This window comes from Bos taurus, chromosome 27 (genome assembly GCF_002263795.3).
Source record: "Bos taurus isolate L1 Dominette 01449 registration number 42190680 breed Hereford chromosome 27, ARS-UCD2.0, whole genome shotgun sequence".
NCBI lineage: Eukaryota > Metazoa > Chordata > Mammalia > Artiodactyla > Bovidae > Bos > Bos taurus.
The window spans coordinates 22899681-22916968 of record NC_037354.1 but is presented as its reverse complement, the minus strand read 5'-3'; the positions used below and the strand labels follow the sequence as shown (position 1 = coordinate 22916968).

Here is a 17288-nt window from a genome sequence, read left to right as displayed (position 1 = left end):
TCAATTTCCTCCCTCTAACCCTGCCTGAGACATGCAGCTTTGCTTTTATATCACTAAGGCTAATATATTTATAGTCTTTTCTGCAACCTCAACCTAGGGCTTTCTGTTTGATTACTATTGGAAAATCAAATGATGTTATCCCATGATATTATGTGAGATTCAATTTCTGGCATATGAACCACAGATATTAAAAAGTCATTTCCTGTTCAGTTGCATATTCTTTCAGGAAGTAAACAATGTTCCAAGACCTCCATCTACAGTACCTGTAACTTTCAGCTTTTCAGCCCCAATGGTAATCTCATCTTCATCTGCAGAAAACAGCACCCTGCCATCTTCACTCGCTCTCACTTCAAATCTTTTACACTGAGCTTCCACAGCATCAGCTCCTATGGTCAGAGGAAAGGTTTAAAAATGAATCTTGTATCCAAGAAACCATGAACATGTATTTTTTTTTAGAAAGAGAAGAGAAATACATACATTATTTAATCTCTACAGTATGTTTTATACCTAAATTAGTATTTTAAAATTACCATCCTTTCAGGATTCTAATTTGGTAGAATATTGCTGGGCCAGGTGGTCGGGTACATATTTGACATCCACATCCCTGACATAGGCCTGACAACGTCTGTGGGTTTAGCCAGCTGGGAAATCTTTGCATGTACACAAGGAGAGACGATGTTTGCTCTGTTCTTCGTGGCTGCCTGCAGACTTGGCATTTTACTTGGCATGTGCTAGATGCTTCATAGGCACTTGTGGACAGAAGGACTCTCATTTTTCTCTTTGCAAGTAGACAATAGTGTCTATACTTGCTATAGTGCAGGGAAATTGTGAACCTTTAGTTATTCAACATTTCATAGATGCTAATATTGATATTTGTTCACTCTTTATTACTACCTAATCTGAAGAGATCAGCCCTGGGATTTCTTTGGAAGGAATGATGTTAAAGCTGAAACTCCAGTACTTTGGCCACCTCATGTGAAGAGTTGACTCATTGGAAAAGACTCTGATGCTGGGAGGGATTGGGGGCAGGAGGAGAAGGGGACGACAGGATGAGATGGCTGGATGGCATCACTGACTCGATGGACATGAGTCAGAGTGAACTCCGGGAGTTGGTGATGGACAGGGAGGCCTGGCATGCTGCGATTCATGGGGTTGCAAAGAGTCTGACAGGACTGAGCGACTGAACTAAACTGAATATGAATCCATTTTAGATTCAATATTGTAAATGTATGTGTGTATCACATACATACACACACATATATATAGCATATATATATTTAATGTTCTCCAATGTATCGTCTAATCAATAACTTTCATTATTAAAATTTAATATTAAATAAATATAATTGTATAATGTAATGGAAAATCTGTTTTCAATTTATTGGACCATTTTGCATATTAATCCACCCACAATCCACAAAGCCAGCTCCCATATTTAAAAAAAAAAACAACACATAATTAATTTGAGAGCATGGCTTCAGCAAGACAATCAAATTGGTCAGGGAGTAGGCAATTGCTATTTCCACAACAGTAATTTATTTCTTTTGGCATATGCATTTGGCATATACATCTATATCTTCGTCTTTTGTTAAGAACTGGACCATCCGTCCTCTGCTGTCTACAGCAGAAACTCTTGTCAGATACAATGTGGTCCACTCAGGGCCCCGGGCATAGCACACTTTGTGCCTATTTTCATTTCTCTGTACCTATGCTATGGGCTGAATGTGGATTCTCCAAATTCATATCTGGATGTCCTAACTCATAATGTGATGGTGTTAGGACATGGGATCTTTGGAAGGTAATTAGGTCATGTGAATGGAGCCCTCATGTGTGAAGCTGGTGCCCTAATCAAAAGACACAAGTGAGCTTGCTTTCTCCCTGCATGTAATCGACCACGTGAAGACACGAGGAGAAGTGGGCTGTCTGCAAGTCAGGAAGCAGCCCCTCACCAGACACTGGGTTTGTTGTCACTTTAATCTTGGACTTCCCTCCAGAACGGTGAGAAATAAAATTCTGTTGTTCAAGCCACCCACTGTATGGTGTTTTGTTACAGCAGTCTGAATGGACTAAGACGATCAACTATCGTGTTTTGTTAGCTATATGACCCCCAGGAATTCAAAACATGAGGTTATATTTGTACTTCAAAATACCCTCCAAATTTAAAATTATCTCTAGCTTCTAGTAGGCATTTAGAACTTTCTTCCCCTTTCCTGGTCCTCAATCCCACCTCAGAACTACTCTCAATACCTGTCTGGGGGCTTTAGTAACTTACACCTCCCACCATCACAGCTTCTTAGGAGCCCTTAATTAAACGAAGGCATTAATTTACATACCCTGATAACATGTGGGATAATTTCTCTGAAAACAGAAAACTTTTCTCATATTCCGAAACTACTTACATGTTTTCAGGTCTACGAAGAAAGTGTGACAAACTCCAAGCAGAACAATGCTAAGTACTTAAAAACTGTGCTAACCATGCAAGCTATCAAGTTCAAAACAGCATGAACAGTATTTTAAAGTCTGTTTTTTATTTTTTTTTAAGCAAATAACTTTCCTTACAGGATTTAATGGTAATATTGGAGAAACCGTGGAACACCTTTTGTTCATGTTCAAAGTCTTTGCATTTGATCTTGTAAACATTATTTCAGCATCCTGTATTCAGTTGATTGTTTTTTTTTTTTTTTTCCTAATCATGGTCTAACTTCCCTGTATTGAGCTTTTAATCTTTGAACCATAATAACTCAAATGGATGATGTTCAAAAAGTCATGCTCGAGGCCAGAAGTGCTGATAAAAGTGATTTCTGGGTTTTGAGGCTTCTGTGTTTCAATCTATCTTCTGGGCACTGAAGCATGCATTAAATATGAACTGCCTAAAGATATTACAGATACTGTACACATAAAACCTTGCTTCCTGCAAATATATTTAATTACTGGGTAAATTGATCCACAAAATATATCACTGACCTTAATGACATCGAACTGTAAGTTCACTGTGCTTATGTATACATATATCCACATATACTACAGACACACACACATACACACACACACACAGGGAAGACTTTTCTTGGCATAATACTTAATATTGTTATATTGGAGATATTTTATGAATTGAGTGTCTGGATATGGTGAAATGAGTTGATATCTTAATTCATTACATTTAAATAAGCACAAGAAAATAAGGAGATGAGCAAACATTCGTGCACCTGGAATAGAAGAGAGGCATCTAGGCCATAAATAAATGGAGGCAGACTCATCCAATTGACTAATAGATATACAAATTAATACATCAGACTACACTTTATTCAGCATATTAGTATAATTACATAAGGCAAAATTACAAGCAATTAGCAATGCGTTGACAGTAAGTAAATATTTTAAGTCCGAAAATAACTTTGAATATAGGGTGCTTCTATACATTGCTTTTATTCTCTGCAAATAGAAAGCAGTTAATATATGTAATTGGACACATACTGCATCGTTGTGAATGTTTATGTTTAAAGTTAATATATTAGGCTATATGAAACTGAATTTATTATATCCTTACATGCTTTGTGTTGTCTTATTCAGATAATTCAAAAGTCTACCTCTCATATTCTCTAAGCTATGTCACCTTAGGATCCAGTTGTTCAGAGAGGCAGTGATACCCATTTTCATCTTATCTCAATCAAAGACGCTTTTAAAGATGCAGGAGAGCATCATATTTGAATGTCTCTGGGTAAAGAGCTCTGGTTCCTTAGCAGGTAGATCATGGGAGATGAGTTATCCAGGCAATTCTACATTTTATTAGTCATCTCAAAACAACAACTTGCTCACTAAAACATCCAGGCTTTTCTGAGAAGTTCATGTCAGCAACTTCAAAATCAAACAAGGAACAATGAGGCACAGAACAAGAAAGGATGGGGGTTGGTCAAGATGGCAGAGTGAGAGGAGGTGGAGCCCCTCTCCCCCCACCAACACATCAAAAACATGTCTCCATGTGGAAAACTTCTCACTGAAAACTAATTGGAAACTGGCAGGAGGGCTGCTGTACAACCAAGCTCCAAGACAATTTACAGGTAATCAGGAAGCAAGGGAAGAAGGGTCATGTGATTTGGACCTGTGCTCCCTGGGGGTGACTTAGAGGAAAGGAAGAATACAGGGGTGGACACACTGGGGAGCGAGAGGCAAGAGCCTCTGATTGGGCGCCTGGGTCCTGGGACCTGCTGTGGGGAAGACCAGCTGGTTAGAGGACCACTGAGGGAGAGAAGAGGGCTTTGGCAGGCCTGGACGCTGAGAGCAAGGGGTGTGCTCACTGGTTTGCCCTCAAGGAAAGTCTGAATGGGCAGAGAGGACTGCTCTAGAGCCTCCAGGTTTCTTGTGACAGCCTTGGCTTGTGACCCAGACTGAGCCAAGAAAAGGCTCTGGCAAGACTGAGCATCTTCTCATGTGCCTGTTGGTAATCTGTGTTGCTTCCCAAGTGGTTCTGGAGGTAAAGAACCTGCCTGCCATTGTAGGAGACGTGAGAGACCCGAGTTCTATTCCTGGGTTGGGAGATCCCCTGGAGGAGGGCATGGCAACTCCCTCCAGTATTCTTGCCTGGAGAATCCCATGGACAGAGGAGCCTGTTGGGCTACGTCCATAGGGTCACAAAGAGTCGAACACAACTGAAGCAAAGCAGCATGCATGTAATCTGCACACTGTTGGTGAAAATGTAAATTGGTTGCAGCCACTGTGGAAAACAGTACAGAAGTTTCTCAAAAAACTAAGAAATCGAACTGCCACATGACTAAGCATTTCCATTTTCCACTGAAAGTCTTTTAGGTTGTTCCTGGGTACATATCCCCAAATCCCCCAAATACTAATTTGAAAAGATATGTTCACACCAATGTTCATAGCAATGTTGTTTACAATTGTCAAGATACGGAACAACCTAAGTGTACACCAGTGAATGATCGGATGAAGAAGATATGGAATATTACTCAGCCATAAAATAATGAAATTCTGCCATTTGCAACAACATGAATGGACCTAGATGAGCTTCCCTGGTGGCTCAGATGGCAAAGAATCTGCCTACAGTGCAGGAGACCTGGGTTTGATACCTAGGTGGGAAGAATCCCCTGGAGAAGGGACTGGGTACTCATGGACCTATAAATTATTATGCATAGTGAAATAAGACAGAAAAAGACAAATACTGTATGATATCACTTACATGTGGAATCTAAAAAATAAAACAAAGGAATGAATGTCAGAAAATAGAAACAGACTCATAGATATAGAAAGCAAATTAGTGGTTACCAGAGGGAAGAGAGATATGAAGGCAAGGTGGAGGTATGGGATTAAGAGATACAAACTATTATGCATGAAGTAGATAAGCAACATGGATACACGGCACAGTACAGAGAATCATACCGCTATCTAGTAATAACCTTTAATGAAATATAACTTGCAAAGATACTGAAACACTATGCTGTGCACCTGAAACTAACATAATATTGTAAATTAGCTACACTTCAATTTTAAAAAGAACAAGAAAAGAAAATTGGCAGGAAAGAAAGAGGAAATACATAAGAAAAACAATAGGTGTCTTTAAAGGATTGAAGTGTTCAATATATATCCTAATATTTTCTCTAGTCCAATTAATATTCTGTATAGTTTCTTTAAAAGCAAACAAACAAAGCAACAACAGTGTTAATATCTTATTTCCCTCAGAGATGGCTCCACTGCCCTTTTTGAAATATTCGTATTTCTGACAGTCATATTCAGTAGTAAAAGGCATGTTTTGCTGACAAGTAGAGCGGCTCCATTAATTTACCTACTGACTTGGCATTTTCTATGTTAAATCAGTCAAAGACATGAATTGGGAAATTTTCAATAGAAATCTCTAATGGGGCTCAAATAATATATTTCCATGGGGCCTCTTGGTACTATTTAGTACTGATTTAGAGAAAACAAGGCAAAAATCAAAATGGATATGTCTGATTATCTCTGGTGTGTTTTTTTCAAGCATAGCAGGATGAATTCTTTCTCCCTATATAACTCTAATTTTATATGTCTGTCAATATTTTCAAGGCCTTGATGAAGAACATTATTAAAAAATTCAAAATTCCCACAAGAAAAACTAAAACAAGATTCAATATAGTCAACTACATTCATTGTTCTAAAATTGCTGATTTAGAATTATCATGGGTCAGGAAAATAACAAAATCAAGTTTGAAACAAAATAAGCTGCTTTCATGGAATATAAAAAAATGACAAGCCTGTTGTTTATTTTATATGTTTGTCATTAAAATCTTGCACATGGAAAAATGCACTCTGAGTGTGTTGGGGGGAAAAGAGGGGAAGCAGCAGCAAAAAGGAAAAGTCCTCACGGCCCAGCTGGGAAGCTTGTCTCAGAAGGGCTACTGAGCCCAGGACACCGGCAATTCTCATGTCATCTTGTCAGACATCAGTCTTTGTTTCTTTCTGCTGGCCTCCAGGAATTGCCTCTGCTTTGTAATTGGAGGAGCAGCCATTCTTCCACTAGCAACTAGGTAGGTATATGATCAAAGTTATATTCACCTTTGTGTCTCTCCCTGGAACTCCCTACCATCCATTGACTAGACTGATGCCTTTTGACAACAATGCTTCAATTGAAGTGTGTTTTTAGGTTGAAATAAATCCCACGGCTCTTCACCCTTTGTACTTCTGAGTTTTTTTTTTTTTTTTTTTTATCATTTCCTTGCTAATCGATACTACCCTATGGTCATGTACTGTTGCTTGCCATCTTCCTTTTCTAAGAAGTTATGAAAAACATACACATATAATAATTATATAAATAATGTTACTCATCACCCTGTTGAAGAACTATCTACTATTTCCAAAATAGGGGAAGCTTTCGCTGTAACTTTTCCTTCATCACCTGTCCTTTCATCCTCAGTGAGCACCAGACGTCAACACTGTCTGGAAAAGGGTTTTTATCACTCCTGTTTTTTAACCTTTTGTGTCCTTCAAACATTTTTTCTTAGTTTTGCATGTTTTGCACAACACACACACGCACTCTGCTATATTATTTTATATTTTCTCACCGACTAGGTTATTTTTTGTCAATTTAGATTCGTGAAATTCATTATTTCCACACATGTAGCCCTGGTTTATTCATCTTCACCGCTATAGCTTATCATATGGATATATCACAAACTGGTGATCCATTTTCCACTGACAGTCTTTTAGGTTGTTTCTAGAATATCAGAATCAGTAACAGTGACTCTATAAACATTTTGTACATATCTCCTTTTACATGTGGGCATGAGTTTTCCAGGTTTTATATTTGGGTGTGGGATGGCTGGACAGTAGAGTGTACTTCAAATTTTACTAGATAGTAATTTTTTCCCAAACTGTTGTACTGATTTACATTCCCTACAGAGAAAGTATGAATGTTCCAGTAGTTCCACAACATTGCAAGCACTCAATGTTAAAAGACTCTAATTTTTACCAATCTAAGTGTTAAAAGGTATACCAATGTGGTTTCAATTTACAACTCTCTGATTACTGTTGAAGTAAACACTTTTTTGTGCCACTGCTCCTCAATCTTCTTTACTGACAATATATTCCCCATAGTGAGTCAATGGGTGCATGTGGGGGCCAACTCTCTCTCTAGAAGTGGTTCAGTTCTCATAGGGTATTATCCTCTCTGACCAAAGCAATTAATTCATACACATGCATGTAACTTAAATGCTCTCCTGACTTTTGGTCTAGGTTTTGAAAAAGAGGCACATTCTTCTTTTGAGATCAGACATTCAGCATGATATAAACTTGAAGCTTTTAAGGCTAGCAATATTCTCAACATGGAGAACATCTGCCTGAGAATTCAGCCAGTCAGTGGAAAGGAGAAACATGGCAGAAGAGAATAAAAGGGCAGAATGATACTTCTGAAATTATTGCTTAACTAGCGGGATCCAGAGATACATGGATCAAGCTCTAAACTTTCCGTTTATATAAATTAATAAATTACTCACCCACCACATCCACGTTAAAGGTTAACAAATTTTGTATTGGGTTTTCCTTTTTCCTTTTTATTTTCTTCTTTAAGTATCTATGCGTTCTCTCTCTGTCATGTTCAACTTTATTCAACAGAAATTTAAGAATTTTCCACCATTAAGCATTGCTGCATTTCTTCACAAAAATTCATCAGTGTATAACTAAAAGGAAAAACTATGCCCCGTATCTCTAAATTAAAAAGCATTAATAACATATCAAGTTATTTCAATTGATTCATCATGAATACTTAGCAATTGAAATTATTATAGATATAGAAACAGGATGTCAAAACAAAGCAACATTTGACAACACTAGAAGAAAAAATAACCAAATGCAGATTATTGATGGGAGATTATAAGATATTTTTCTCAATAATGTAGAAAAAAAAGTAATAATAGTAATGAGAAAATTAATATTTTTTTTTACCAAATTTGACATATTAGTCATGCATTGAATCTTTAAATATTTTGCCCCACTGCAATTGAATAATTTTTCCAGTTTTACTGAACTATAATTGTCATACTATATTACATAGCTATAAAGCTTTTAGCATAACATCATGACTTACATACATTGGGGAATAATTGAATATTTAATTCATGATTTTACTTCAATGTACTCTGTCAAATACTTTAAAAAGTATATCATTATGCTTACTTAATGCAAATCTTAACAGATTACAGCATGAAAATTATAGAGATTTTTATCTGCCCACAGTACAATCTGTTTTAAGTAGCAAATGCTAATTGACAATTCCCATATGTTTAGAAATTAAGAAATTCACATTAAAATGAGCAAGATGCAAATCTAATTTAAAGTAGAAAGTGTTTCAAACTAAACTATGATTATAATATTATTATTATTATTAACACTTGTAAAATGTGGTAAGTCAATACTTATAACAAAATGTCTAGCCTCAAATGGCTCTATTGGAAGAGAAGTCTAAAAATTAATGATTAGAAATCTATGTTGAGAAGTTAGAAAACAAAAGATAAATCCTCAAAATGTAAATGGAAAAAATAATGAGTAGATATTAATGAAATAGAATACAAACCTAAAATATACCAGGTCAATGAGGTCAAAAGCAGGTTTAATACAACTAATAACTAATACAACTAATAACTGACTAATTAATGGTGAAATTAATTAATAAAAGATTTAAATGTAACCATATATATCAGTAATAACAGGGACAGTAATACAGATATTATAGATGTTCAAATGGTACAAATATTTTATAGCAACATTATACCCATAAATTTGCAAATTTGTTTGACTTGAAAAAATGCCTGCAAAATATTACTTACCACATTGACTTAAGAATAAACTGAAAACCTGAGCACTTCTAGTATAATAAAGTATAGCATAAAATAATACAGAAATTACAAAATAATTTTAAACCTTTATACATATACACATACACACATAAAGACACACACACACAGATTCTGGTCTGTACTATTCAGGAAAGAATTAATTTGAATAATGCATCTTTTAATAAGAACAGTATAATAGGAAATCAGAGAAGGCAATGGCACCCCACTCCAGTACTCTTGCCTGGGAAATCCCATGGACAGAGGAGCCTGAAAGGCTGCAGTCCACGGGGTCGCTTAGAGTCGGACACGACTGAGCGACTTCACTTTCACTTTTCACTTTCATGCATCGGAGAAGGAAATGGCAACCCACTCCAGTGTTCTTGGCTGGAGAATCCCAGGGACGGGGGAGCCTGGTGGGCTGTCCTCTATGGGGTCGCACAGAGTCGGACACGACTGAAGCGACTTAGCAGCCACAGCAGCACAATAGGAAATACTCCTCAACCAATTTCATTTAGCTAGTATAATTCTGACACAAAAACTTTATAGAGATATCACATGAAATACTACAGTATAATTTTACTTATAATCAAAAAGCCTAAGTAAAACATTAGCAGACTATGTTTACTCCAGGCATGTAAGAGTGATTTATATTGTACATTCAGTAAATGTATTTAACTATCTTTGAAGTATAGGTTTAAAAACTGACAAAATTCAATACTCTTCATAAGAAAAGTGTAGTCACTCAGTCATGTCTGACTCTGTGACCCCATGGACTGTAGCCTGCCGGGCTCCTCTGAGCATGGAATTCTCCAGGCAAGAATACTGGATTCCTATTCCCTCTCCAGGGGATCTTTCTGACCCAGGGATCAAACCTGGGTCTCCTGCGTTGCAGGCAGATTCTTTAACCTTTGTGCCACCAGGGAAGCCCCTTCATAAGAAAACCATCAACTAAACTTCGTTTCCTTTATCTGATAAAGGGATCCACAAAAAACTATTAAACACCTGACAGTTAATGAAGTTCTGAAAGCTTTCCTTACAACATAAGGAAGCAGAAAATGATACTTACTATTAACAATTATATTCATCATTGTTCTAGAGATCATAATCAGTGAAATATAACTAGAAAATGATTTGGTAATTTTTTAGAATTGCAAAGATTGAAACAAAATGAGATTGTTCATTGGTGACATGTTTTCATCTATAGAAAATCCAAAGAATCCACAAAGAAATCCTTACAATCCGGAAATCAATGTATCAAGGTCTCTGAATTCAAGGTCAATATACAAATATCAATTCTACTTTAGAAAACAAAAGCTAAATGGTATTATGTATTAGCAGAATTAGAGAAAAACTGTCATCATTTTCATATAAGAATTTATTCAAAGACTAACAAAGAATCTACGGAAAAATAATTAAATGATTAAGAATTTAACAAACTGCTTAGATAGTCAAGAATGACTCTTGATTCCAGATTTTCAATCCAAGTGTAGTTTTGTATAGTCGAAAGTCTACAATTGTGACCTTGTGCACAATACAGTACAATGGTATTGTTGTGTATGCATGCATGCTCAGTTGCTTCAGTGTCTGACTCTTTGCCACCGCATGGACTGTAGCCTGCCCAGGCTCCTCTGTCCACGGGATTCTTCAGGCAAGAATAGTGGAGTGTACTGCCATGCCCTCCCTCAGGGGATCTTCAAGACCCTTGGATCAAACACATGTCTCTTGTGTCTCCTGCATTGCAGGCAGATTCTTTACCCAGTGCCACCTAGATGATAATGGTTTCTTCCAATAACACTTCTATAGTCTTATATATTATACACCCTTGTCCTGGACACAAGTTACACACTAAGAAGTGGTATTTAAACCATGTTTCTTTAGTCTTATATGATTCACAGTATTAATTATCAACAACTTAAAAGTATCGTTAAATATTCATTATATTTCAGATATTAGGTTAAATGCTGAGTATATGAAAATAAAGAACAGAAGTGTATTGTATCCAAGGATATGATAGTATATTTGAATTACTAAACAATTATACAAGGCTGATAAACCAAAATCTATATTGATTGTCTGATTAGGCTTATCAGTGCTACTTCCTTACTAGAGGCAACACAATCAATCTATAGATACTCACAGGTACAGTTTTAAATAGTAGCTTTAAATAGCATAGTTTGTAAAGAAAAGACAAATATTTTAAAAAGAAAATATTTTTTCTTTAAAAATGTAATGTAACATAGACTTCATAGTCCCTGTGTATGCTTACTCTGTTAGATTTTAGTTCCGTTTACTTGATGACTGAACCTGGTTCTCCTGCATTGCAGGCATATTTTTTTACCATATGATCCACAGGGAAGCCCTTGTTCCACCAGAGCAACATGGGCTTGATAAAAGTATTTTTATAACTTGAACCTACAGGAAAATTCATTAGAGCACAATGAGATTCAGTACTTTCTAAAATGGAGTACCCCACCCTAATGGTTGTTATGGCAACAAGAGTCTATCACTGCATGCATGAACTGATATTGACTAAGAGGAAGTAATTTTCTTTTTAATTAGGCTTTATAACATTTAAGTATCTTCTCAATCTATAATATCTAATCAATAGCTTAGTTATATATCTGGACTACAAAATTTTTACACTTCAAATGATCAATCAATTCAGGTTCTCACTACTCACTCTAATTGATCTTATCAAGATTTGGAATAAACATTATTTTTCAAAATTTAATAGCCCTGAACCTCATCTTACAGGATCTCTCAGTAGCAGCTGATGCATTCAATATCTTTTTCCTTAAGAGCTTTTCTCACTAGACTTGATAAACCACACTCTTGGTATTGTTACTGGCTCACAGTCATACTTTTCCAGCCTGCATCCTTGCTTTCTTCTTTCCTTCCTATTCTCTAAACATTTACATGCTTCAGAGGTCAGACTGATCACTCTTGAACTGTATTCTGGGTGGAAAGTGTACAGAGAAAAAGAAAAAGAAAAAAGAAGGAAATCCTCTCTATTTACTCCTCTCGTTTCTTTTTTTTTAATTTTATTTTATTTTTAAACTTTACATAATTGTATTAGTTTTGCCAAATTCATTTCTGCATTCATCTTGGGTTTCTCATCCAGGATCATGGCTTTAAGTAACATGCATGTGTTGAATCCAAAATTTCTAACATATGCTCTAATATTTACCTGGAAATCTAAGTTTACATAAACAACTGTTTATAGATGGGGGCATTGAAATACAGTGCATCTTAATAAGAACTGATTTTTACACACTTGCCAAATGATTTTTTTCCTCAATACTCTCCTTTTCAGTGACTAGGACCACAATTTATCCCAATAGTTTAGCCCTCTACCTTTAAGGTTTATCTCAGTCCCACTTAACTTTTTTCCACTGTGCCATTTTTCCTACTAAGCCCCTAACTGATACAGAACCCCAAAGAAAGAGGTAAATACACCGAAATATTTATTTTCATAAAGGAATGACAAAAGCACAGTTAGTGAATAAAGACTGAATTGTTTCGTTAACACAAAAAGTTCAGTTAACTCAGAAATAGCATTTCTCTAACCCATTGCTTTCTTCCAGCTTAATAAAATGGCAGTCTAATGAATTGTTTGAAAAAGGTAACAGGATTTTCAGATTAAAAAAAAAAAAAAGAAATAATATTTCACTAAATCTACTTTCCCCTACATCCATCTTTCTCATAACATTCTTACTTAGTCTCTAGAAAGTTTTCTTGGTATCCTAGATGTTTTAAAATATTCAAGAACAATTGTTAATAACTAAAACTCCCCTATGCTCAAGCTAAGTTTTTGGATATACTAGTAGTGTTTAGGGATGAGGATATGACAAAATCATTTACTTAATTAAATATTTGTGTTATTTCTGATACTTTAGGTAGTTAACTGTGTTTCAGTAAAGATCACTTGAATTTGTTAAAAATAATTTGCAAAATGGATTTCTAAGTTTCTGATTTCCTGATCTATTACTCAGTATGTATTCTTTTTTCATGCCCAGTGTCTCCCTTTCAAAATAGGTATTTAAAACAGTATGTGTTTCAGAGTCACCGAAAGTATCTTCCTACATTGTTATCATCCAAATGAAGCTTCTAATTCTTTTCAACATATTGTCATTCATTTTAATGTATTTTTAAAAAAAACTCCAAGGAAATTTGCCAATTCAAAGCATTCTTTGTTATCAGATTATCCAGCTAAACATGAAAAAAAAAATCTTATAGCCACATGTGCAGCATATTTTAAATACTAGTCTGAATTTCCCTCTCCAGTATATACCCCCAATGTGTCTTTCCCTGGAAATAGCCTTTTGGTTTTCAGAGAATGTAAATAGTCTGAAGATGAAATTAAACAGAACGTTATTAGGATATCTGAAAAACTGGTATGACAAATTCTTTTGGCATCATTTATTACAGGCATATTAAAGAGTTGAAAGTACATTTCCAAAATGTTCACTCTGGATATTCCCATGTATCAGAATGCTTGTTAGGGTGTTTATTTTTCTGATACATGTTTGATATGTGGTCCACAGTTATAATGGAGATATGACGGTCTTGGGGATACAGGCTTCTTCTACTTTTCTCTCTGCCACTCTCAAACTACACTTTCATCTTGGAAACCAACATAGGTCCTGCTGGTCATTTTCTTTTTTCCTATAAGAATGTCAGCTACATTTTATTCAGGAAAGTTGTGTTTGTATGTCTCCTCCTTGACACAGTAAATCGTATAGAATTTAAGGACCATTTTCTATCAATTCCTTCACTGTGTGGTATAATTCTAGATCATGAATGATTGAATTAATGTTATAAATTCTGTAAAGAAGCAGCTTTCTGAATAGAACCTTGATGCAAGTGGTATTTTTTTAATTATTAAAATTACTTGATTTTTGCAATTCAAACTTCATTTCAACCAACATATAATGAGTCTCATTCTAGTGAGCAGCTAGAGAGAATAGAGGGTAGATCCAATTTTTAAAAAGACAGCATCTAAAATTGTACAAATCTCCTTATTTATATCTCATTGGCTAGAAATAAGACACATTTGGTTGTAAGGGAGACAAATAGTCTTGAACTGAATAGTCATGCCCAGCTGAGACTTGAGATTGTATTACTAAAAGAGAAGGAAAGAATAGTTATGGGCAAGAAGCAACTAACATTATTTATAACATCATTCAAGTGCTTTTCTTCAGAAATTAATCTTGATAATTTCTCAGACTTTGGAAAACTCTACAGTCAACATTTATATATCTTTTTCTTACTATTCTTTTGCTATGAATGTCTGGATTCTGTATCTAGTAGGATTTCTCATCCTAATTGTAGTTGTACTTTATCTAAAAGAATACTGAACCACTTGCCTATAAACAAAAAAGAGGAAGGCTAACAGAAGCAAAACCACTTAGATTTGAGTCATATGTATTTTGCAAACACAGTATTTTGTTAATACAAAATATGTATGACCTGCTGAAGAAATGCCATCAATCAATTACCCCTAAAAGCAAACCACATATGTAAGAAGGTACTTGCTATATTTCTTCTGAAAATTCTAACTTGGTGGAGCTTTATAGTCAAAACAGAACATAGATAATAGTATTTTTCTTTAGCAAATTAGTAATACTATGTTTTTCAGTAAATTTTTTCATTTAAAGGAAATAAATGATAAGTAAAAGAACACTGCTGTGTCTTGCTAATAGCGTCCTCTTTGATAATAACCATCAAATACCCTCATCCAATCTGAATTTCTTTCTTAATAACACATAATTTACATATTGTTAAACACTCTTCACTTTTTATAACTAAATATCTAATATTTCTTTTCAAAATATGCACATTTAAAAAAGTAATATCACATTCAGATGTGAAATGCTTTGCTACATCCAAGCATTCTTTAATGAAAATTATCAGCAAACTACTATGAATAAATTCAATATGATATTTGAACTTTATTCCAGAATACTAAGCATATTTTAATATTTTATTTATTTTACTTGGTTCATTATTTCTTTTTCATCTTTACTAACTAGATCAGAATGAACTGATGTTAGTAGTTTCTCAATATTACCTTAATATCATTCTAGCATTATGTTTAGCTATGTAAGTCATAAACCACTATAAAGGAGAAAGGTAGACAGACTTCATGGAGTACACATTTGAATTTGGAATACAACTTTCAGTTTCAAAATTAAATTAGCATGTCAAGCAACCTGAAAAAATGTAATACAACATGAAGGAATTAAGGTGCATTCTGTAAAAGACTATATTCCCTACCTAGATAAAAATTATAAATACATTTTTACATATGTGTGTATGTTTGCATGTACTGAAAGAAATGATAATATTTTTAAATTGCCACAGTTAAATATATGATGAGATAGCTTTTTAAACACCTAATCTCCTCATGGAAAACTGTATTTTATAGGCAATCAAAAACTTTTCTCCTACATTATTGCCATAAATCAAATTTTATTTTTTGACAAGGTAGTGTATTTACATGATACAATAGTTAGAAGCATAAGGTACCCAAAAGAAGTCTCATTTCTACTCCTCCCCTAGAAATCCTTTTTTACCATTTCCCCTAAGTGGAAAATTTCTGTGACTCCTTTTGAAACTTTCTTCTAATTTTTAACAAATAGAAACACAGATAATTATATCCCTCTTTCTTAAATCCCTTTTTCTTAAACAAAACACACTTTTCATAACATTTGTGTATTCCTTTGCCTATGACAATTGTAGTCCATTAAAAAATATTTTTTCAACTCATGACAATTAAAATGAATGAGGGGATATAATAATTCAAACACTCAAACTTCTCTAGTTTTGTCTTTTTTGACAAATGTTTATTTTACATTTGCATGGGGTTATACTGATAAGTTGTGACTGCTTAACTCTTATTCATCAACAACATATTTATCATTTTGTTGAATACATTGATGCCATATTAATTAAATTTTCACATGACACAGAAACTAGAGAAATAACTACATAACAAATCAGAATACCAAAAGATTTTGACAAGTTGTCATGATGGGATTGGATAATAGTTTTTTAAATAAATTTTGAGATAATATATTTTCTTGGGTACAAAGAGACATCCTTTGAAAAGTAACACAAAAACAGAATATGAGGAAGGAGAATTATCAACACATATGGGATAAAAGTGTTTTATCTGTTAGACAACTATGCCCGATGCATTTAAGGAGTAGCTATCATCAAAGACTGTATAAGTGGAAATGCAATGTTGATGAACAAGAAAATGATCAAGCTAAACTCTGGATTGACTGAATCATATTTGTCTGGATTATTGCATTTTACTATAGGCTTTCTATGATGGATGACTGTTGATGTGAATTAAAAATGTGACCAGAGTAAGAGCACCCCTGCTAGTGAAGAGATATAAAATTCAGTCAATATAATGAAATTACTATCAGAGGTCTAGTGGAATCTTAGTCTAACTGAATAAGAGTGTCATATAAAGAGAGGATAAATGTGCCACACATTTTGGTTATACATTCCTAGAGTATTCATTCATATTTTGAGCTCTAAGCTTTCAGAAGGATGTTAACATGGGTTGGCATGATAAGAAATAATCAAAATGCTATATATATATGTATTTTTTTTTTCATGCTTCTGACCAAGATGGAATATCTGGGATTACATTTACCCTCTCATGTGAAATGACAACAAAAGGACAAAGTTCATGAAATTATGATTTTCAAGACACTGGACCTATGAAAATGATAAACAGTGATACCTAAGAGACAGAAACAAAGGAGATGAATCACACAATGACTGCATGTTACTGCTTCCGGCAGTTCCTGAGCTGTGGGCAGAGAAGGGGAACCCAGGCAGAATCCAGTAGACTTCCTGAGCTGTGGAGATGGAACAGAGACTATGACAGGTAGTTTTTAGGACAGAGCACCAAGGAGAAAAGAGATGCAAAGAGAAAGGAACTTCAGAGATCTGCAG

General features: G+C 34.8%; 1 protein-coding gene across 1 annotated transcript in view; it reads right to left on the bottom strand.

Annotated features, from left to right (window-relative positions):
• The window catches only part of SGCZ (sarcoglycan zeta), a 178249-nt gene that overhangs the window by 56979 nt on the left and 103982 nt on the right, over window positions 1-17288 (bottom strand). Inside the window, exon 3 of the mRNA XM_059882313.1 lies at window positions 264-386. Within this exon, the coding sequence (XP_059738296.1) occupies window positions 264-386 (123 nt within the window). The remainder of the gene's footprint in view (window positions 1-263; window positions 387-17288) is intronic.